Raw genomic sequence first — 19461 nt, 5'->3', positions numbered from 1 at the left:
AAAAAGCATCGGCGGAAGTCCGGGCCGAGCTCCAAACTTGTCGTCCCCTACTCGAGGTCCATTCCAACAGGTTGAGTATCCACAACTGAACGGCGACCATGTCGGACATCCCAATCTTCGAAGCAGAGCTGGTGCTTGAATGCGGAAACAACTTGGGAGAGGGTAAAAGCTAATCGTTCCGAATAGACGCTGACCCTTGCCAGGCGTGCTATGGGACGCTCATGCCCAAGTTGTCCGTTGGATTGATATTGACGAACCTGCTGTTCACTCGTGAGGGCGAATCTGTGCTGCATCACAAGCTCACGGATCCCCAGGTATGACCCATCAACCGGTGCATACAGTGTCGATGCGTATGCCGAATCAGCCCATCTTTCCAACATTGCGCTCGTCAAGTCCAACCCAGAGGTAAGTCCACCAACCGTGCCGAGAACAAGTCCCCTTGTGTAGCTCATGTCGGTTTTCTTAGGAACTTGTCGCGACGATCCAACATGATATCGTCATTCTTCCGGCTTCCAAACCCACTCGACAACCTTCCGACGTTAAGCCCGTTGTGCAGAAATCTCTTCGAACTATCGCTCAACCATTATCCAAACCTTTCAGCACTCAAAAGGAAGTACGATTCAACGATGGAGGATGTGATCCCCGGGGGAGATTGTTTGCTGGTTCAATGAATATCGGTGAAGCAAAGGACAATCGATCGGGAGAGCTACTGAGGTATGTTCCTCAGATCCACCCCCACCCCCCCTTCCCACACAGAGCAATACGTATTCTGACTGACTCCGCCCTGGTAGGATCGATCCGGACGGTACAAGGACCCAGATCTTGGAACCTGGGACTGTAGGCACGAGTAATGGTATAGGCTGGTCTCCAGATGGTAAACTGATGTGTGGGTTGCCCTGATCTCATCTGTTCTCCAACGACCGCTTGGGCAGCTTGGCGTTTTCAGCGCCAGCGGTACGGCGCTGACCTCCTCCTCCTCCCCCCTTTTTAGACTATATCGATTCTGGCGAACCTGAGGTTTCGGTCTTTGACTACGACCTCGAGACTGGAACTCCTTCCAACCGACGAACATTCGCCGGAAAGCCTCCGGCTATGGACGAGCTCGGTACAAGGGGTGTATTCGACGGACTCTGTGTCGATGGTGTAGGCAATGTCTGGGTCGCCAGATGGAGAGAAAGGAGGATCATCGGGTATACACCGGAGGGAAAGATATTTGCGTATGTCAAATGTCCAGGTGCACTCTTGACTACCATTCCGTGCTTTGGAGGTGAGTTATAGCGAGATATTCTGGACTATGCTACAACACAGTACATCAGGCGAGAATCTCGATACCATGTACATTGCGACTGCTCGAGCTTCTCGAGTCGGCGAAAAGGTCGAAGATTATCCCGCTTCCGGCCACTTGTTCAAAATGGACTTTGGACCTAAGAGCGCAATTCGAAAGATCTTGGGAGACAACTGGAAAGGTGCAGATAAACACGCATTCGGAATCTAGCTCGCCCAAATCTTTCGAGATCTCTATTTTTTCGTATGCATGCCCAATGGAATGTAGCTATTGACGTGTCAAGGCAAAAAAGCATGCCGGGGGAGGTTTTCTGAAAGTTCATCAAGATAGGAGTGGACATTTCGACATTTAAAGCTCGTCCTTGTTGGCGTCGGGCTAGCAAGAAGGGGGCGTCAGACCTTGAACACCTCCCGTCCCGTCATCATTGCTCACTCTGAGGCCTCGAACAGTCTTTCCAGCTCGCCAGATCTCCTGGTTGTCAATCTCGTCGAGCTCCTTTTGCAAGTCTTGACGGTAAGTCTTTCGCGAGTTGAAGTCGAGCGATCGTCGAGTCTCGCTTCCGTCCCTGACCGACTTGTAAAGCGCTTCAAATACAGGCAAGTTGGCCCTGGAAGCGAGCGGAGGTCCGTCAGATCGATGTCTGAGATTTTCGCCCCTTGCCAAAACTTACTCCTTGAACTTGGGAGCCCAGTCGAGAGCACCTCGTCGGGCAGTGGTCGAGCAGGCGTTGTACATGTAATCCATACCGTACTTGCCAATCAAGGGGAAAAGGGACTGAGTGGCTTCCTCGACAGTCTCGTTGAAAGCCTCAGAGGGAGTGTGTCCGTTCTTTCGGAGAACCTCGTACTGCAAGCTGGTTCAGTAATGCTCGGTGTTTCCCACAACAAAGCAGCTAGCTCACTTGGGCAAGGAACATTCCTTGGATACCTCCCATGAGCTGGATTTCATGAGCACGATTTGAGACACCTATTCAGCTTCACTCACGACACCTCGCTCTCCGTAAAGGTCAGAGTAGACTTCCTTCTCAAAGGTGGTCTCGTAGAGGTATCCTGAGCCGACAGCGATACCGAGCGCCACGGCCTTCTCCTTGGCCTTGCCAGTGACGTCCTGGTAGACGGCAATGGACGAGTTGATTCCTCGGCCCTCGAGGTAAAGAGTTCGAACAGTACGTCCTGATCCCTTGGGAGCGACAAGAATGACATCAACGTCCTTTGGAGGAACGACCTTGGTCTGAGGCCGAACTGTGAGCGATATCACCACCACCGTCATCCGCCTTCCACCTAAACACTCACGTCCTCTTTGTAGACCACGGAGAAACCGTGGGCAAAGTAGAGGGTCTTGCCCTTGGTGATCAAAGGTGCGATTTCGGGCCAAGTTGAGCTCTGAGCAGCGTCCGACAAGAGGTTCATGATGATGGTTCCCTTGTTGATAGCTTCCGGGATATCAAACAAGGTCTCTCCAGGGACCCATCCATCCTCTTGAGCCTGTTTCCAAGATTCACCACCTTTTCGAACACCAACAATGACTTTGAGTCCGTTGTCTCGAGCGTTGAGGGATTGTCCGTGTCCTTGGGATCCGTATCCAATCATGGCAAGAGTGTCATTTTTGAAATACCTGGTAGAGGCCAATTAGCTCATTTCGAAACCCCTCCTCCAGAAGCTCCCCTTCGGAAAATGGTTTTCCGAATCATCCGACACTCACTCTTGGAGCTTGTCAAGAGGCCAATCTCCTCGTTCGTACACAGTCTCCTTAGTACCGGCAAAGTCGAGCGTCTTGATTCCTCGGACACCCTGGGGAGTCAGAGTATCAGCGCTGAATGACTTGGAACACCAGCAGTACCGGGGGAATGTGTCACGCAGCGCAATATCCATCCCCCTTGGCATGCATTTCAACTCACAGTAGCCCGAGTGTTCATGGTGACTCGAGGAGCGGTCCTAGAGAGCATGGAGATGCTCCTCTTGGCCACATGTTGGGAAGTGGGTTGAGCAGCAGCTTTGGTAGCTGCTCTCAGGGCTCTAGCCGATGATCTCTGGAATGACATGGTGTAAGGAATGGTGTTGAATAGTGACAGTGAGGTTGTATCCACTCTCTCTTTTTTTTCGCTCCTTGGGCTGAAATTCCACATTATTTTTTTGGGCGCGACTCGAGTCAGGGGCTTGGGAGCCCAAAAGTCTTTATTCGAGTTACCCGTTTAGATTACAGCGACTCATGTCATTGGACGACCATTCATCAATTATGAACCGTTCGCTCACGCATCAGCCTGCAACCAATGTCTGATCCAACGATCAAAGGTCTAGGGCCAGCTCCCACATCTTACGATGGAAGTCCATTCAGAATAGCGATAGTCCACGCCAGATGGAACGACACGGTGATTCAGGCTCTCGTCCAAGGATGTATCGCCAAACTCAAGTCCATCGGTGTCAAAGATTCCAACATCGTTGTCAAGAGTGTGCCAGGGTCATACGAGCTCCCTTTTGCATGTCAGAGGTAGATGGGCTTCCGTAACCTTTTCGGATCGACTGCTGAGATTTCTTTTCCCGCTTATCTTCCAGACTCATCGAAGGCGGCAAGACGCAATCCGCTAAATCTGCTTCTTCGATGCTCTCTTCAACGACCAACCTTCTCTCACTCATCGATTCCGTCGGAAGTTCTACACCCAAAGATGCGACATCTCCCACACAGACGAAAGAGTCTCAAACTTCGGCTGGTCCTTCGACAGCACCTTTCTCCGCTATCATCGCTATCGGGTGTCTGCTCAAAGGCTCGACCATGCATTTCGAATACATCTGTGACGCCGTGACGCATGGGTTGATGAGAGTCCAACTGGACTCGGGTACACCGGTCATCTTTGGCGTCTTGACGTGTATGACTGAAGACCAAGCTCTGGAGCGCGCAGGAATAGGGAGAAAAGGCGACAAGGGGCATAGTGGGTTGGACAATCGCTATTCGGGTACTTACTAATACTAATTCCCTTCCTTAGACCACGGAGAAGACTGGGCTCTGGCAGCTGTCGAGGCATCGGCTCAAGTGGCAGACTGGTCGAAGGGACAACTGTAGTCCTTTCCCTTAAAAGGCATAACGGCATCGCATCATTCATGTAGTCATAGATACAAAAGTCGTTAAAACAAGAGCGGTTGCAAATGCAGCATGCCTGTCGTCCCGGAAAGCGATAGCTTGCCCAGTATTTCCTCTTAAAAATCCCATAGTAGACTGCCCCGCTTGCCCCAATGCCAGAAGCCGCGCTGCTCCATGTCCAGCTCATCACGCTTGCCGTACTGAGCGACAAGCTGTGCGGAGATGGTAGACTGTGGCAAGACGCTCGCTTCGCCGATCGGTTGATCACCCAGCTGGCCATTCCCAACCATGATCCATGACGAGTTACTTGGCACGCCGTCGACGACGACAAAGAAGAGCGCTGGACCAGGGACTAAGATGGCCGGATTCGGCGGTAATTGAGCAACGTGTAGTGTAGCTGAGCCGTCCGTATTGGAAGTGAAGGACGTTTCAAGTTCGACATGTCTCTGGCCCATGTTCATAGTGTGTGTCGAGAACCCAGTGCGTATGATGACTGCTTTCGTCTTGTTGATGTTCAGTGCGTCGTTGTTAAGATCCTCCATGGTCAGAGTGACATTGATATACTCCCCACCGTATGTGAAATTGCTGGGCATGTTACCGGGAGCTGGACGTTGCTTGTCCCAGTAATCCGGATAAAAGATTTCAACCTGATACTGGGTGACAAAGGTATAACCTGGGGTCCCAGGGGATATGTAATCGGCATTCGGATTACTTCCCGACACAATGACAGAGCCGTCCGCCAATAAGGTACACGACGAGTGGTACATTCTCGGAATGGTTGTCAGACCAGCTTTGGACCATCGACTTCCGGAAGGTTGTGCGGGATCATAATACCACGCTTGCAATCTCGGCTCATCGGCGTAAGATTGTCCAACGGCCCAACTGTTGTTGCCGTATCCTGCAGTTCCATTCCCAGCGCCATTGAGAAGCAACAATCTACCATCGGGCAGGTTGATGAAATTCCCCATGGACCGACCAGCATCGAGCGGATCATCTTGATACCAAGTGAGATCGACATCTGGGCTGATAGTGACGCAGCTTGTAGACGCAGGATACTTTGTGATGGCCCATACAGGGTTCCATTGATCCGCTTCGAGATCTGTACCTCCGCAAAAGATGATGGTGGACGTCCAGTTGTTCTCCGGGGTCAGAGGGAAGACAGCAGTTCCCGCACTGGCAGGATACACACGGACGGCATCGGGTATATCCGCAATGTCGTACTCGATCATGTTCTTGTAGTCCAATATCATGGCTTGAAATTCAGCTTGTATGAAGATATTGCCTGAAGGAAGGAGCCAAACAAGAGGGAAGAGATTGACAGGGAGAGTCTTGATCAGAAAGTCCAAGGTGAACGGCTCGCCCCGTGATGGCCAGAACTTTGATCCCAATCAGCCTCATCCATTCGGTGGACACTTGACTCACCTCGACAGTTGGATTGTTCTGATTATTATTGGCAAAGTTGACGTATCCGCCCCATTCACAACCTCCGAAGATGATCGCAGTCCCATCCTCCAAAGTCTCCAGTGTAGGATACCACCGCCTAGACGTAAGGTACAATGCAGGATCATCGAGCCACTCGCAAGTCTCGTCATCGCATGGGTCGAGCAGTCGTAAGGCCTTGCCTCCATCCCAATCACCGTATGGATTTTGACCCGTTTGACTGATTCCAGGAGGTGACACTCCTCCCATCTCGATGGCTTGGTTGCCCCCGACATTCAACCACGTCCCGTTGCCCAGAACAGTCCCACCGGCACAGAATGAGTTCGATAACACGGCCATGGGACGGAAAGTGTTAGTCTGAAGGTCATACTCGGTCGCCCAACCCGGATGCCCATCGACAGTGATGTTGTTTCGCTCTATGAGGAGAAGGATTTAGAAATGTCGATGTATCCTTTTCATTCACGAGAAGAAGAGACTCACCGGTCTTATCGACTATATAGACCCTATCGGGCCTTCCTAGAAACATCTGCTGGGCCGAAGCTCCAGATAGACCGACATACTGGAACGTGTTCGCCAGTTGAGCCGACGCAGGGGACAGGGCGAGAGCCAATGAAAGGACGTGAACCACGGTGGAGAGAGAACGAGTCATGGCAGGGTTCGCTTCTTCACGATGGCCGAAATGCTCTCTGCAATTGTCGACCCTACTCGACTGATCCCCACACTCTCGTACCTGTTTTCAGTTCTCGTCCTGATGCCTAGACTATGAGCAAAAGTTACAAAACATCGGATGTCACCTGAAAAATCGCTGGCAGCTACAATCCGACCGTTGCGCGCCTGGCAGAAAATATAAACCACGGGTGGCCCCCCTGAAAGTGGCAGGTTTAGCACGCCCAGTGCCAGCTATGATGATTCGGTCCTCAGTCTTGTCCAGGTCCAACGACAATATATGACCAAGCTCGCCTGGACACTTGATAGGCTGGTTGCCACTTCCCCTAGCTTGTCAGACTTTCGTCGTCGCAGTTTGAAGCGTTTCCTCCAAACCACCATCCAAAGCCATCAGAGTTCGTATTCCGGTTCGGGACTCCTTCTGTATGAGACTTTTTGGATTTGGAGGCTCTTAGCCAGCCCTGAACTTGCACCGTAACTCGGTCATCATGATCTCCCTCCTTCTCGCTCACAGGAAGCAGCCGAGATCCAATTGACAACAGTAGTCCCAGAGGAGAAATCGTACCGAATCCGTTGGGTAGGTCTGTGGCAGACAGGGTTTGACATTCGCCTCTCAGGATCGGAGGACAACGATACCTCTGAATCGAGAACACTACCTCCTGACTCTTGAGCTTTGTACCCCTCAATCTCACCACGCGCACATTAGACTCCCATCGCGAGTCGATCGGGCCTTTTGGGCGGTGCGACCGAGGAAACACAGATCTCAGCTTTGTGCCACTCAGATTTCTCGAGTCGATACAGATCTAGTTTCAGCGGAATATCACTCGTTATATAACGGCAGGTCCTCCCGACTCGCTCAACTATGATGATACGACCATGTCAGCCTTTATACTGCTGAATGGCTTTCCAGGTGTTGGCAAGCTGACTATAGCAAAGGAACTTGCGTAAGGCTTCCGTGCTGGCGTATCGCCAGAGGGCTCACCGACCTATCTTTGCAGTGCGCTCTTACCCGACGCCAGAGTCTTCAGCAATCATCTCTTGATTGACACCGCCGCTGCGCTGTACAACAGAGATGAAGCCTTCTACCGACCACTGCGAAAGGAACTGGTGGGTCGAAGCGTTTGAAGCCTTTCGCCTCCGATGTATGTATAGCTGACGTTCCATTGTTTTTCTAGCGCCGAACCATATTGGATTCTCTGGCCTCAGGCCTCAAGGGCACGTCGTCGAACCGGATCATCATCTTTACAGAATGCCAGACAATCAACGCGGAAGGCAGTGCGACCATGCAAGAATACCTGATAGCCAGTCGGAAGATCGGTTGTCAATTCTTTTCTCTCGTCTTGCATTGTCCGACTGAGACCAACGTCGAGCGGTTGACTTCTCGAGCGGCGTCGGTCTCAAGTACGACCAAACTGGTTGATCCGGTAATCTTGCGGGAGATACTCCTTGGAGAGCCAATCTATCATTATGGTTCTGAGGCGGATTGGGAGCTCGATGTGAATGTTGGGAGCAGGACAGCGAAGGATCTTGCGCAGCAACTCGCCGCGGATATCACCCTAGCACTTGTCGAAAAGCGACGGTCTCGGACTTGAATCGCCCCGAGATTTGTGTTCTGGAGACTCTGATGCAAGTGGAGCCTGTCTCGACTCGACCACATGTCTGACCCTGGTCCCCACAAGCTGCATCAACAATGTGTGGACCGCAGGCTCTATCCGTCGAAAGTCATCGAGCATTCTGCTCCTTACAGAGACCACCACTGATACCATACACCCCGACGCTACGGCTTGTCCACCTTACTCGTCCTACCCAGAATACACAGCCTTCGGTACAGCGTCCAAACAAGCAGCAAACGGATTGGAGCAGGTGATGGTCACACCATGATTCGATCCACAAGGGTACAGGTAATCCGACGTACTTCGAAAATAAAAGGTCAAATGATCCACATCGTCCTCGATACACCCTTTCACATTACATGACGTCTTGCCGGAAGAAGGCTTGAGGTCGTCCAAAAGGTAGACCGTCAAATCTCGATCGACACATCCCTTCTTGTCCGTGTCGAGGTAGAAGCCAGGATTGCCATGTGCGCAGAGTGGATCGGGAAGAGGATCGCCATCTGTACATACAGCTGAAGTGGGACCGTTCGGACTGATGAGGCCCTTGATCCAGATCTGTGTGCAGGTGATGGGGAGAGACAAGCTGGAAACGAGGAGGAGAATGGTGATGGCTAGGCTCATGGTGGGACAGGGTGAACAAACGAACGAAACCTTGGGAAAGGAGGGGCCAGATATGCTCCTGGCTCGGTATGCGACTTGGTGGACCTAAGTGCGCTGAGTCACAGGAGATAGATGCAAGACTTGGACTCAGCACCAGATCGTGTGCGGCCAAGGAACAGGTGAAGCACAGGTCGATGGTCCCCTCCTCGCCGAGGAACAAAGGAAGGACCGGCGAATGACTTTGTATTCGTTTCATGGAATGTATGTTCAGACGTTCTCGTACACCTTTTGATCCGCGCCGATCGCTCATGATTTGCAAGTTGGGTCCCGCCCAATCCATAGCATCCTTTGGCGCTCCATTGTAATGGCTGTGCTGAGCCTCGCTCCGGAGCCTCTTGACGTTAGAGCCTGATCCGATCCGATCCTCTCTTCTTCCAAAATGTAACCAAATCAACCTCTACAACCTGTCTATCAAGCCCATGAAATGCTTCCTGAATCCTTCCGCATCCACTTCGACCGCGACAGAACAATTCGCCTTTGGTGGATCCCGGGATTTCAACCGATCGCTGACCATAACCCCTCGAGCTAATCCCGTCCCAGTGACGATGTCGACGTACATTTCGTTGAAGGTACATATTTCCGGATGAGAGACGACAGCGACTGCAAGAGGATCGTGCATGGCACAAGAGGTGGATTTGCTTCGACCAGGATACGTTTCCGCCAGGTAATTGATCCATTTAATCGTTGCTTGACCTGCGAATTGAGCGAAAGAGGATCGACTACTCGCCAATTGCTCAGCGTCTTGTATAGATAGATGACATTGAAGCGTGACGTCAAGACCGACCCAGCGTTGTTTTATACCTGATTTCAATACCGTTCGAGCAGCTTCTGGATCCGAATGAACGTTGAATTCTCCAGCTTCATCCTATGTCGACATGGTACCCATGAAGTATCCTCCCATGATGACGAGTTCCTTGACGGCTGTCACCATTCGAGGTTCCAACAAAATGGCAATAGCAATGTTGGTCAGTGGTCCTATAGCCACCAGAGTGATCTCGCCGGGATGCCGCATGACATGTTCGACGATTGTCACGGGAGCGTAACCCGTTGACGGGGCGATCCTCGATCCATCATGTCTCATTGCCTCAACATGTGGCGAAGGCTCGCGGACCTTGTCGGGATGTATCATGGGGGTGGCTGCTCCTTTGTACAGTGGTGTATCTTCTATTCCGAGTCGTTTCATCAACACCCCGGTGAGGATAGTCGCACTTTCGACGTCTGTGTTTCCATGCACTGTCGTTATCATGTCCAGTTGGATATCGGGATCAGCATGTGCCAGTGCCAACGCGAATCCATCATCAATATCTGATCCTGCACCCATCGCCAGGTCTGTGTCGAGGATGATACGCGTTGGACCCATCGTGCCCCAACTACTTATAAGCTTTGTGGATCACCTCAAACACCTTTGAAGAGCTATTCGGAACAAGTCCGAAACTCCGATAAGGACACAGTTACCGAAAGAAACCACTGTGTTTGGGCTCTGAATGTGGCAAGTGGACGATCATGGGCCATCGCACCGTTCCTAGCATATGATCCGAAGATCTTCTCCTCCATCTACGGCCGAGCTTAAACCCAAGACGATCATCCTCTCCCACCCTGTGCATGAGATCCCATAACATCGCGATCTAAAAATTGTCCCTCTGTGTGTCTCTGTAGTGGGCTGTGTTCGTCCCCCATCGGCTTCTGCCTTGTGGGAACTCAGCCACTGGGATCATCACTATTGCTGTTAACATCTGTCTGACGCGATCACAGCCACGGCTTATACAAAGCCCTCGTCCACCCAAGTGTGGAGTCTATGCTAATTAAACTGGCGCCACTGCAGCATCAAGTATCCCCACAACCAGCCAAGCCACGTGATGATACGTCATATAGTATACTCGATTAGGTAATTTACCCCTCGTGCCGCAGTGACGTCGATCTCCGACTTGCCTACATTTTTTTTTCTTTCGGGATGGATTGTCTCTGGCAAGATATATAGAGGTGATTGAGACAAGTATCCTACCTTCGCCACCAACAATCTCAACAACAACTGACATTCCAACCCTTCGTCTGATCGCAAGCTCAACCCAACACGATGGTCTCCGAACGTGCAGTCCGAATTTCTCACACCATCATCTTCATCCTCACCCTCTTGGCGGCTATCGTCGTAGTCGCCATCAGTGGATCTCTGGTCGGAAGATACAATAACGATGGATACCCAAGGTTCCACACCGGTGCCTACGAGGCTAGGATCAGGATTATATTGGTAGCAGGTGTATGGACGACGGCCTTTGCATGTGAGTGATGTGGGCTCGAGCGGCACAAATGGCGCGCAAGGGCGGGGACCAAGAGTGGAGCGTTTTCCGAAATACCACTACACGTTGCTGAAGGGGTCATCTGTGACCTGAGTGCACACTGGCCTTACCGTCCGCGCTGCTTCTTGCTGCCCGAGTGACCACGACCCCATTCGAAATTGCGCTGACACGATGCGACCAGTGATTCTTCTCATCGGATTCCAGATGCTTGGCAACCACAGAGCATTCGGTATTCTCGCCCACCTCATCCCTATGGTCATTGGCTTCATCCTCTTCATTATCGGATCATCCTCTCTTACGGCTTTGACGCGATTCATCACTTGTGGAGAGGGTGAGGGCAAATTCGACCACTGCAACATTGTCAAGGGACTGGTGATTATAAGTTGGATCGATACGTGAGTGGCATCTTCTTCATGTATCAGACTTCCGTTCTGACCGTGTGTGTCTACAGGATCTTCGTGTTCATCTCCATCATCTTCGTCTTGGTCATGGGACTCATCGCGCACCGAGGATATGGGTGAGTCCTTACCTCAGTGTGAAGCACAACTTTTGGCTGACATACCGCAGCATGCACAAGGCCACTTTGTACGCCGAGTAGAGCCAGTCATCAGTCTGTAGCACACATCACGACAGACTCTCGCTGGCGTCGTCTGTACCCTACCCTCCATATACAGTTGCAATTTCCCTCTCACGGGCGGAAACATCGCTCACTCCAAGATATTCAATACTACAGTATAATTTTGACAAGACATGATGGTCCCTATACAAGCCTCATAATATGTATGCATGACGATCATACTATGACCAAATGGTTGCACACTGCTTCTCACTTGGAGCATTGGGCAGTAGCACCGACTGGTCAATGAAAGTCCACGTCATGCCAAGTTTTTGATTCCGTTAGCCGGTCCAACCCACTGAGACCTAGCTCTCCTCCTTCCTCGTGCATGTACGCCTCTTATCCTTCCAACTAGTGCTGTCCTCAAGTCCGTGTAACACTTTCAACTCGATCTCTTATAGCTGGCAGAGATTCAGCTCAACAGCATACTTGTACATACCCTGAGAACGGCAGACAACCCACCTCCCCTCCGCTTTGCTGAACAGCTCGCCCTCTCTCTCTCCTCCCTTCTCAACCATAACCGGACTTGGATCCGCGTGGGTCATGCCATCATCACCCTCTGCCTCTTCGTCTCGAGCGTCATCGCCTCTGTCTTCCGCCACTCCATCTTCTGAGGCCCGTCAGGTCGACGCAGGTCCTTCCACCACCATTGGAAGGGACAACAGGAGCCGGACTGAATCAACAGACCCCTTACTCACGGATGATGACGATGAGAGCGAATTAACAGAGGAGGAAGAGGAAGAAGAAGTAGATCAGGAGGAAGAGGAAGAGGAGGAGGCAGAGGAGGAAGAAGAAGAAGAGATAGAAGAGGAGAAAAAGGTGGAAGTGACCCGTTCGCCCCAAAAAATACAGGCCTTCGAGGAAAGTAGTGTGAATGGAGATGAGGAGCCAGTCAACATCCCACTTCCAGCTCATCGGTGAGAAGATTCAGAAGAAGAATTCTTCATGCTGACCGTGCTAATCTATTTCCTGTAGCAATCGAAGGATTGGATCTCCGGCATCTATGCCCGATCCCGTCAGTGATCGCTCCCCGTCCCTCACCCCTCCTCCAGATTCAGCACGCCTTAAACCCACCAAACTACCCCCAGCGAGCCCTAGTACACCTGGCACTCGCTCATCTGCAAGATTAAAGTCTCATTCAACTTCGACCGTAGGAGAGGAAGCAGCGATCAGCGAGCGTCCAAAGTCTCCTGAAATTATCCAAGTCGATCGCGATGACTCGGAACACGACATCTTGGAAGATGATCATGAAGACGATATTCAGTATAGGTTGCAGACGAGCAATGTCGATGAGCAGAAGGAAGATGCGGAGCTCGTAGAAGATGAAGGGGACGTGACGATGCGAGCTGGCGATGCGCTGCTAGCACCAAGCGTGGTCGATGAAGATCTTTCTACGGGAGAAGGGGACGTTCCAGATGAGATTCACGAGGAGGAGGCTGTGGTTGAAGATGGCGCCGTGGAGGCAGAAGAGGCAGCTGCATCCGATATAAATGGTGATGCTGAGCAGGAAGAGTCGGGTGAGTGATCACAGACTAGATCAATGGGGCCGCATCTGATGAGCTTCATCAGCTACGCCGGCTTTACTAGCACCCATACGACCTCATTCATCTCATGCGCCACCTCCTCCACAGGCTGCCATGCGGTCACTGCTCGATCTTGAGCTCAAATTCGCTGCCCTGAGAGACAAGCTGTACCTTGAGAGGATGGAAGAGGCGGCTGCAGAGGAAGAGATGCTCATCAATGGTGAGGTCGTGCTTCTGATCGTTCGTTGACGTTCGCAGGAACGCACCCCGCCCTCAGATACATTTACGAGACTTTGTCCGATCGCCGAGTCAAGCTGCACGAGGTCGCTTCTAGGAGACACCAAGCTGTCGTGGATGAGCTCAAACGAGTACGAGAGTCAGAAAAGCAACACGTGTGGACATGGTGGACCGTGAGTGGTACAGACCAGAGAAAGCTGATCGTATGTCAGGAACAACGAGACGCTATACACTGGGAAGAGTTCGCAGAGACTTGGAGCAAGCGGAGACGTCTAGCAAGGGAGAAGACGGAGATTGAGACGCCAAGGCAGCGTAAGCAGGTCAAACCCCGAATATGCTGATACGCTATAGAACGGCCGATACCGCGAGTGGGAGGGCCAAAAGTCATCAAAGCATTCGATTGGTGTGCCGGAGCAATGCCGACCAAGCTGGGTGCCGAAGAGGCTGTGAACGACCTGGCTATCATGGAGGTGAGCCAGCGCACTTGGAGCGTCGACTGACGACAGAATCGACGCATCATTCACCCGGTCCGTAACACGAACGCTCATGTTGTCGGATCCTCACAGCACGCATCAACTTCTACCGCTTACTGGAATCAAGCTGCCCGAGTCACACCCTCCATGAATGCCACCCTCGATCGTCCGCCAGTGACTGCCAGTACCGGTCCTTCTCAGCCTCGTCGAGAAGGCCGAACGGTCCCCACAGCCACGGATCCGTTCGATGGTGGTCCGAGGAAGCGTGATAGAGTGGAGCATGAAGGGGCGCCCTCAAACTCGATTAACGCTTGGAAGGGCAAATCATCTGTGGACGCAGCTGCGACAGGCCGATACGTTCCAAACGGGCATTCCCATTCTGTTGGAACGAAAGATCCTTCTTCTGGGCCTGCACACGCGCTTAGTGGAGCCGCACCTCAATTGGCGAATGAACCCTCCACGACCAGTAGTGGATTCGCCAAGCGCGAGACTGGATGGACCGGTCTTGGTTTCCCGTCCCTATCCAATTACCTAGAACGGACAGGTCAGAATGGCGGGCAAGGGGCATCGCAGTCTGCCCAGACGGCTTCAACGGGCTCCACGACACGTAAAATCGAGATAGGGCCGACGTTTGGACTTTTTGCATTCAAGCCAAAGGCGAACGCTGTGCTCAGTCCACCGAAAACCTCCACGTCGGTGCTTGGAGGTGAGTATCTTCCCGGTCTCGAAATTGTACCTATCTGATGAACAGCTTGACGTAGGTCGGTCTTCCTTCTCCGGGCAGACCAGTGGCGTCCCCACCGGACTACATGCTCGCGCGGCTGGATCGTTCTGATCGGAGTGACACTCAGTTGTGTTCTTCAGTCAATGTGTTGATTCTTTTCCGGGATAAAGCATGACCGAGACGTGCAGGATGAGTTCCATTGATACCATAATTTTAGGTCATTATTATGCATCTTGGCAGTCCACGGGGAATGGGAACCGCAACTATGAGTGTGTCTGTGTGTGTGTGTGTACTTGAAGGAGACAATAGACATGATCGGGACAAGAAAGATTGACAAAACAGTGTATGAGTCTATACAAAAAAAAGGGGAGATGCTTGGGCTGACGAGATGCTACAACGTGATGATCGTGTGGGGGCATTTACAAGATTCGGATGTTTCGACGTCCGACCGTGACGGATAAGAGTTTGGGTCTCGAGATTGTCTTTGCTTTGGGCCCAAGGTCCCAATCAGGAACCGAGGTGCTAGAACCTGAATTGCAAGTTCTGGTCGAGGGACTTTGACGACCTGTGACCTTGTCGGCAGGTCCAAAGACGGGAGTGGGAGGGAGAGAAGGGTCTTCCGACGAAGAGGATTGAGACGAGGTGGGAGCCATGTTGAGTGGATCCATATCGAATGGTTCTTCGTAAGAGGATGATTCGGTGGGGATCTGAGGCAGAGGTTGGTTTGGAGGTAAAGGAGCAGGGACTCGACGGAATCCCATCACTTTGGTGGTGTTGGTGGTGATGGTGGGGGCGGTGGGGGCGGTATGAGAAGATGGCTTTTGAGTGAAATCTATTGTATCGAGAATATCGGTATCAATTTCAAAGGCACTGGACGACTTGTCCAAGTGAGAATGAGATTTCGACCAAGATGCCAATCTGTCTGAAGGATGATATGGGTTTTCTGCCATTTCGATATCGACCACATCGACATGCTCCACATCGACGTTGACGACGGGCGTGACGGGTGTGGGAGGTACCACAGCATGATGATGACGTCTCTTGTGCTTCGTCGTTGGGGTATGTGGAGGGGTGTGTTGTTGTTGCTGTTGGTGCTGGTGGTGGTGGGTGGCAGGGACAGGAGCAGGAGCAGGAGCAATGGTGATGGGTTTGACGGGTGGGATAGGTCGGAAGGCAGCTGCGGCTGCTCTTGCTGCCGAATGAGCAGTTTCCAATTCGACATCGGTCATGGTGAATGTCTCGACGTTGAGGACTGCTCTTCTGAGATCCTTGAGCGTCATCCTGTCTTTTGGTTCGAGGGAGAACAATCCCTTGAGGATATGATTGGTAGCGTGAGAGATGGGGAGGATGGTTCTGAGAAAGTTTTGATCGTGGACATAGGCTCTAAAGGTTTCGTCCGAGGGGCAAGCTTGACGCCATGGATTACGCCCACACGTCAAGTTGACGAGAATGACGCCGAGAGACCAGAGATCGTTCGTAGCTGTGTTGTACGACTCTAATCGTTCAAAGAGACCACCTTGACATTCTGGGGAGAGGTAGAATGTTGATCCACATCCAAAGTCGGTAGAGTATCGTTCAGACGTCGCGAGTCCAAAGTCTGCGATGCAAATCTTTTCACCATCCCGAGTACATAGAATGTTCTCAGGCTTGAGATCACGATGAAAGATCCCCATAGAGTGGCAGTACTCGACGGCATCGACGATCTGCAAAAAGACCTTCTTGATCAAAGCGTCGTGACCGATGTACTGATGGGCAAGAGGTTGTTAGCCTTATACTTTCTGAGGTGGACGAGTCTCAAACTAGCGGGGAAATCAACTCACCCGCTGTTGCTCTGTGATCATACCGAAGAGATCTCCTTCATCACAAAAGTCCATGACGACAAAGACGTAGTCGCCTTCCTCGATGATCTTATGCAGAGTGACTACATTCGGATGCCTCGAGGCCAGTTGATGAAGTGCAATCTCTCTGCGTTGGAAATGTTTTTGCCTCGAATCCAGTCCAGAGCGAAGCAGGCATTTCACAGCGAGGTAGACCGGGGTAGGCGCGTGGAGGTCGACAGCAAGGTAGACGACTCCGTACGCTCCCAAGCCAAGAACTGAGAGGAGTTCCAATCGACCATTGTCGAGAGTGTATCCAACGAGCGAAGTTCCAGAAGTGGCAAAGGTGTTGTGTGGCATAGTGAATGGGTTGGGAATGTGATAATCTGGTTAAAATGTAACGGCTGGGAGGTGTGTGATGCTTTGCTTCAAGGCGGGCTGGCTGAGCTGATGGGACTGACTGACTTTGACGATGGAGAGACGGGGATATTCCTCTCTCACACTTTGTGCCCCACAAGGTTAAATAGATGACAAGATCTGATCCGACGTCAGGGGAATCCTTTGGTCGGACACCGCGTGCACACTTGGACTACCCGGCACAGCAGGGTCGAGGAAAGGTCTATGCTTCTAACCAAATTCGTGTCAAACGAATAGGTAGTGTGATGGAATGGGATGAGACAAGATCCAAGATGGTCCACCGTACACGAGAACTTGAGGCCGACTTCGTCCAGTGTTATCTGAGCCAATGGCCGAGTTGAGCCGGAAAAAATGATTGTCTCAGCTGATGTCGGATTCAAGTTCGCGGATTCTATGGTCCAAAAGAAAAAAAAAACAGGATGGATTGTCCGTGCGTGCGTCGTATGATGCAAGTTTCTTTGGATCAGAAAGTCGTTACGAAATTGTCCAGGACGTTTGTGGTCGACCCTAGAGGTGATTGAGACAGTTTGATATCAAAAGTCTCGGTCGCTGCTTCCGGGAGTATGACAGGTTCGTCGTGTCGAATATCGCAGTGGTCGTCAGAGCGGGCAGGAAAGGAGGTGGAGGGGAGGATGTCTCGAAGGGGAGAGGAGATTGTCGAGAGGTTCCAAGGTATGTATGTAGTATGTGAAGGAGCAAACGTTGGAATCTCCACAAGCAAGCTCGTAGAGTCAATTGGGGGGCAGGTTTAGGGCGTGAAGAGGATGGAAATGTACAGGAATGGTGGAGGTTGTTCGAGGTTAGGTGGACGAACAGGATCTTGTGACCTTTCTATATGAAAGAGATCTGTGGCTGCCTTTAGAGGAATGGACACACGACGTGTAGACGAAGAAGGAGGAGAGAGATGGCCAGAAGGACACAACAACTCGACCCAACCAAAAACGATGTGGAATTATGAGACGAGACGAGACGAGACGAGACGAGACGTTAGGAAGAAGTGCGAAGGGGGGGATGGCAGGATGGAGGTGGGCACCGCTCAGAGTAACGTCCCAAAAAGTCCCATGTTCAAAACGGAATCCGCCAATTGACGGGGCGAGGCAAGGGGGGGGGGCCAAAGAGGAAAAGTAGAACTCTCTCTTCCTTGCCCTCCCCAAGTTCGCACCAAACTCTATTCGGTGACTGTTCATCTTTCGATGGGACCTCTCACAGGGGCTTGAAAGGCTCTGCCGCAACGCCCCCCCTCCCCCCTCTGAAGTCTGGCTGGCAAAGGCTCCCAGAACTCTAAAACGTGCAATCCCATAGACTGATCAATCTGGAACTTGATCCGCACTTGTGCCTCGATTAGATCTCGCTCCTTTGATGCAGCAGCTGTGCCTCTTCGGAGGACGTAGACCCCACCACCCCCCCCTCCACTGAGTTTTTCCCACTATTCCAATCCCGCGCATTAAAAAAAAAAGAGAGGAAAAATTCCAAAAAAGTGAACAAATTAAACTTTTTGACGAAAACGCCAGCCTCTAATCCTTTTCAGCCACCATCGCATATCCTCTCGACACTCCGCCCGCCGAGATGATCATCTCATCGTAGACACTGTCCCCCCCCCCCCCCCGCCGCCTCCGCCGCCCCCGCCTCAGCCACCACCACTAAACACCACCACCTCTTCGGGCGTAAGACCTTCAGAGGACATGAATCTTGGCTCATTATGTCGTTATGGATCCAGGGTTTCATTTTTGAATGCGATCGGGACCAGAGTGCCACCTGAGAGAAGTCACTTGCTCATCATAGCATCATAGTAGACTAATGAGTTCCACTAACCAAATGTGGAGAACTATAGTAGCAGACCTTTTCTTACTCCATCATTATTCCATTTTTTCCACGGATGGATGAGCAAGGAATGGATGGAGTAATCTTAGATTGGAATGGGGATGCGTGCGTTACAGAAAGCAACGGGCGTGACATTACTCAGTGTCTCTTGAATCGCTTGGAGCATTACGTTTTCTTTACATTTCATTACTGATCTGCTACTTTACGCCATATACTCCAATCGTCAGAGGCGGTCGGGGGATGAGGCTCAGAGGCGGTCAAGAAGCGTTTTTGAGAGCCGATGAGGCGTGTGATGCCGAGAAGATGTAGTCTGAGAGGAGAGGGGTGCGCGAGAGGGAGAAGGAAAATTCAAGAGTAATTGACTAGCATCACCCGCGGATGAGCGCGCTTTTGAATCTTAAATATCCTCGTCTCATGCCTGTCTAACTCTCCTGTTCTGCCTGCATGACTTACTGTCGACTGCTTGCAAAGACGTGCGGTCGAGTAAAAACGCCACCGCCACACAACAACAGCGACGTTTTACAGTCGGTGGCTGATATCCGAGACCTCTGAGAGAGGATGCTAAGCCATGACGATGAAGATGATGCTGGTGGGCGTTCAGTGAGTGAATGGGTCTTTTTCGCGTTGGCAAAGCATGCACGACGCTAAGTAGACGATGTCAGACTTTTTCCCACTAACAAGAGAATGTGGCGCTTGCACTCGCTCTCGCGCAGACTCGTCGCTCCTTTTTCAGTCTGTAACAAGCTTGTCTGAGGAAGCGCCACAAACGAAGCGCCAGGCCAACCAAGAGTCAAAAAAAA

At 51.6% G+C, this 19461-nt stretch overlaps 10 protein-coding genes across 10 annotated transcripts; 5 read left to right on the top strand and 5 right to left on the bottom strand.

Moving 5' to 3' along the window:
- BD324DRAFT_618477 (hypothetical protein) lies at positions 1-1503 on the top strand. The gene is made up of 7 exons (XM_022015031.1): positions 1-162; positions 204-270; positions 315-405; positions 467-714; positions 792-886; positions 992-1267; positions 1317-1503. Exons 1-7 carry the CDS (start codon positions 99-101, stop codon positions 1493-1495), a joined length of 1020 nt encoding a protein of 339 aa, XP_021872951.1. The 5' UTR covers positions 1-98; the 3' UTR covers positions 1496-1503.
- A 4-nt stretch (positions 1504-1507) lies between these two features.
- On the bottom strand, positions 1508-3584 carry BD324DRAFT_618469 (6-phosphogluconate dehydrogenase). The gene is made up of 9 exons (XM_022015030.1): positions 3538-3584; positions 3183-3490; positions 2987-3075; positions 2578-2899; positions 2270-2515; positions 2187-2222; positions 1956-2131; positions 1718-1892; positions 1508-1660 (listed from the first exon to the last, which is right to left on the bottom strand). Exons 2-9 carry the CDS (start codon positions 3408-3410, stop codon positions 1634-1636), a joined length of 1299 nt encoding a protein of 432 aa, XP_021872950.1. The 5' UTR covers positions 3411-3490; positions 3538-3584; the 3' UTR covers positions 1508-1633.
- On the top strand, positions 3518-4398 carry BD324DRAFT_618466 (dimethylribityllumazine synthase). The gene is made up of 3 exons (XM_022015029.1): positions 3518-3772; positions 3838-4211; positions 4266-4398. The coding sequence occupies exons 1-3, from the start codon at positions 3555-3557 to the stop codon at positions 4340-4342; spliced, it is 669 nt and encodes a 222-aa protein (XP_021872949.1). The 5' UTR covers positions 3518-3554; the 3' UTR covers positions 4343-4398.
- Positions 4399-4476: 78 nt separating this feature from the next.
- Positions 4477-6449, bottom strand: BD324DRAFT_607507 (glyoxal oxidase precursor; the record flags this gene model as incomplete). Its single annotated transcript, XM_022014074.1, has 3 exons — positions 4477-5736; positions 5783-6216; positions 6281-6449. The coding sequence occupies 3 exons, from the start codon at positions 6447-6449 to the stop codon at positions 4477-4479; spliced, it is 1863 nt and encodes a 620-aa protein (XP_021872948.1).
- A 694-nt stretch (positions 6450-7143) lies between these two features.
- On the top strand, positions 7144-8246 carry BD324DRAFT_310050 (hypothetical protein). Its single transcript, XM_022012453.1, has 3 exons — positions 7144-7410; positions 7465-7573; positions 7642-8246. Exons 1-3 carry the CDS (start codon positions 7343-7345, stop codon positions 8056-8058), a joined length of 594 nt encoding a protein of 197 aa, XP_021872947.1. The 5' UTR covers positions 7144-7342; the 3' UTR covers positions 8059-8246.
- On the bottom strand, positions 8247-9298 carry BD324DRAFT_310051 (hypothetical protein). The gene has a single exon (XM_022012454.1). It carries the CDS (start codon positions 9017-9019, stop codon positions 8435-8437), a length of 585 nt encoding a protein of 194 aa, XP_021872946.1. The 5' UTR covers positions 9020-9298; the 3' UTR covers positions 8247-8434.
- Positions 9137-10099, bottom strand: BD324DRAFT_649174 (Inosine/uridine-preferring nucleoside hydrolase domain-containing protein; the record flags this gene model as incomplete). Its single annotated transcript, XM_022017946.1, has 2 exons — positions 9137-9567; positions 9622-10099. The coding sequence occupies 2 exons, from the start codon at positions 10097-10099 to the stop codon at positions 9137-9139; spliced, it is 909 nt and encodes a 302-aa protein (XP_021872945.1).
- Positions 10100-10694: 595 nt separating this feature from the next.
- Positions 10695-11981, top strand: BD324DRAFT_618460 (hypothetical protein). Its single transcript, XM_022015028.1, has 4 exons — positions 10695-11015; positions 11215-11428; positions 11485-11550; positions 11601-11981. The coding sequence occupies exons 1-4, from the start codon at positions 10814-10816 to the stop codon at positions 11629-11631; spliced, it is 513 nt and encodes a 170-aa protein (XP_021872944.1). The 5' UTR covers positions 10695-10813; the 3' UTR covers positions 11632-11981.
- BD324DRAFT_309849 (hypothetical protein) lies at positions 11889-14832 on the top strand. The gene is made up of 8 exons (XM_022012452.1): positions 11889-12566; positions 12625-13166; positions 13219-13392; positions 13431-13582; positions 13622-13721; positions 13761-13879; positions 13916-14588; positions 14634-14832. Exons 1-8 carry the CDS (start codon positions 12193-12195, stop codon positions 14636-14638), a joined length of 2139 nt encoding a protein of 712 aa, XP_021872943.1. The 5' UTR covers positions 11889-12192; the 3' UTR covers positions 14639-14832.
- A 193-nt stretch (positions 14833-15025) lies between these two features.
- Positions 15026-16783, bottom strand: BD324DRAFT_649171 (kinase-like domain-containing protein; the record flags this gene model as incomplete). The annotated part of the gene is made up of 2 exons (XM_022017945.1): positions 15026-16351; positions 16427-16783. 2 exons carry the CDS (start codon positions 16781-16783, stop codon positions 15026-15028), a joined length of 1683 nt encoding a protein of 560 aa, XP_021872942.1.
- Positions 16784-19461: the final 2678 nt, after the last annotated feature.

The sequence above is a fragment of the Kockovaella imperatae genome (assembly GCF_002102565.1).
Source record: "Kockovaella imperatae strain NRRL Y-17943 chromosome Unknown BD324scaffold_3, whole genome shotgun sequence".
Taxonomy (NCBI): domain Eukaryota; kingdom Fungi; phylum Basidiomycota; class Tremellomycetes; order Tremellales; family Cuniculitremaceae; genus Kockovaella; species Kockovaella imperatae.
This window is presented reverse-complemented; position numbering and strand designations above follow the sequence as displayed.

Excerpts from the sequence above, each read along its gene's own strand:
- BD324DRAFT_618469 (XM_022015030.1), bottom strand. The coding sequence starts at position 3,410 with ATGTGGAATTTCAGCCCAAGGAGCGAAAAAAAAGAGAGAGTGGATACA. Across the intron at positions 2,132-2,186 it reads AAGGAATGTTCCTTGCCCAA|TACGAGGTTCTCCGAAAGAA; the intron begins GTGAGCTAGCTG and ends ACCAGCTTGCAG. Across the intron at positions 1,893-1,955 it reads TGGGCTCCCAAGTTCAAGGA|GGCCAACTTGCCTGTATTTG; the intron begins GTAAGTTTTGGC and ends GCTCGCTTCCAG.
- BD324DRAFT_618477 (XM_022015031.1), top strand. The coding sequence starts at position 99 with ATGTCGGACATCCCAATCTTCGAAGCAGAGCTGGTGCTTGAATGCGGA. Across the intron at positions 271-314 it reads GACGAACCTGCTGTTCACTC|GTATGACCCATCAACCGGTG; the intron begins GTGAGGGCGAAT and ends ACGGATCCCCAG. Across the intron at positions 1,268-1,316 it reads TACCATTCCGTGCTTTGGAG|GCGAGAATCTCGATACCATG; the intron begins GTGAGTTATAGC and ends ACAGTACATCAG.
- BD324DRAFT_310050 (XM_022012453.1), top strand. The coding sequence starts at position 7,343 with ATGTCAGCCTTTATACTGCTGAATGGCTTTCCAGGTGTTGGCAAGCTG. Across the intron at positions 7,411-7,464 it reads ACTATAGCAAAGGAACTTGC|TGCGCTCTTACCCGACGCCA; the intron begins GTAAGGCTTCCG and ends CTATCTTTGCAG. Across the intron at positions 7,574-7,641 it reads GACCACTGCGAAAGGAACTG|CGCCGAACCATATTGGATTC; the intron begins GTGGGTCGAAGC and ends TTGTTTTTCTAG.
- BD324DRAFT_618460 (XM_022015028.1), top strand. The coding sequence starts at position 10,814 with ATGGTCTCCGAACGTGCAGTCCGAATTTCTCACACCATCATCTTCATC. Across the intron at positions 11,016-11,214 it reads ATGGACGACGGCCTTTGCAT|TGATTCTTCTCATCGGATTC; the intron begins GTGAGTGATGTG and ends CGATGCGACCAG. Across the intron at positions 11,429-11,484 it reads ATTATAAGTTGGATCGATAC|GATCTTCGTGTTCATCTCCA; the intron begins GTGAGTGGCATC and ends GTGTGTCTACAG.
- BD324DRAFT_309849 (XM_022012452.1), top strand. The coding sequence starts at position 12,193 with ATGCCATCATCACCCTCTGCCTCTTCGTCTCGAGCGTCATCGCCTCTG. Across the intron at positions 13,167-13,218 it reads TGCTGAGCAGGAAGAGTCGG|CTACGCCGGCTTTACTAGCA; the intron begins GTGAGTGATCAC and ends GAGCTTCATCAG. Across the intron at positions 13,880-13,915 it reads ACGACCTGGCTATCATGGAG|AATCGACGCATCATTCACCC; the intron begins GTGAGCCAGCGC and ends GACTGACGACAG.
- BD324DRAFT_310051 (XM_022012454.1), bottom strand. The coding sequence starts at position 9,019 with ATGGATTGGGCGGGACCCAACTTGCAAATCATGAGCGATCGGCGCGGA.
- BD324DRAFT_618466 (XM_022015029.1), top strand. The coding sequence starts at position 3,555 with ATGTCTGATCCAACGATCAAAGGTCTAGGGCCAGCTCCCACATCTTAC. Across the intron at positions 3,773-3,837 it reads CTCCCTTTTGCATGTCAGAG|ACTCATCGAAGGCGGCAAGA; the intron begins GTAGATGGGCTT and ends CTTATCTTCCAG. Across the intron at positions 4,212-4,265 it reads AAAAGGCGACAAGGGGCATA|ACCACGGAGAAGACTGGGCT; the intron begins GTGGGTTGGACA and ends TCCCTTCCTTAG.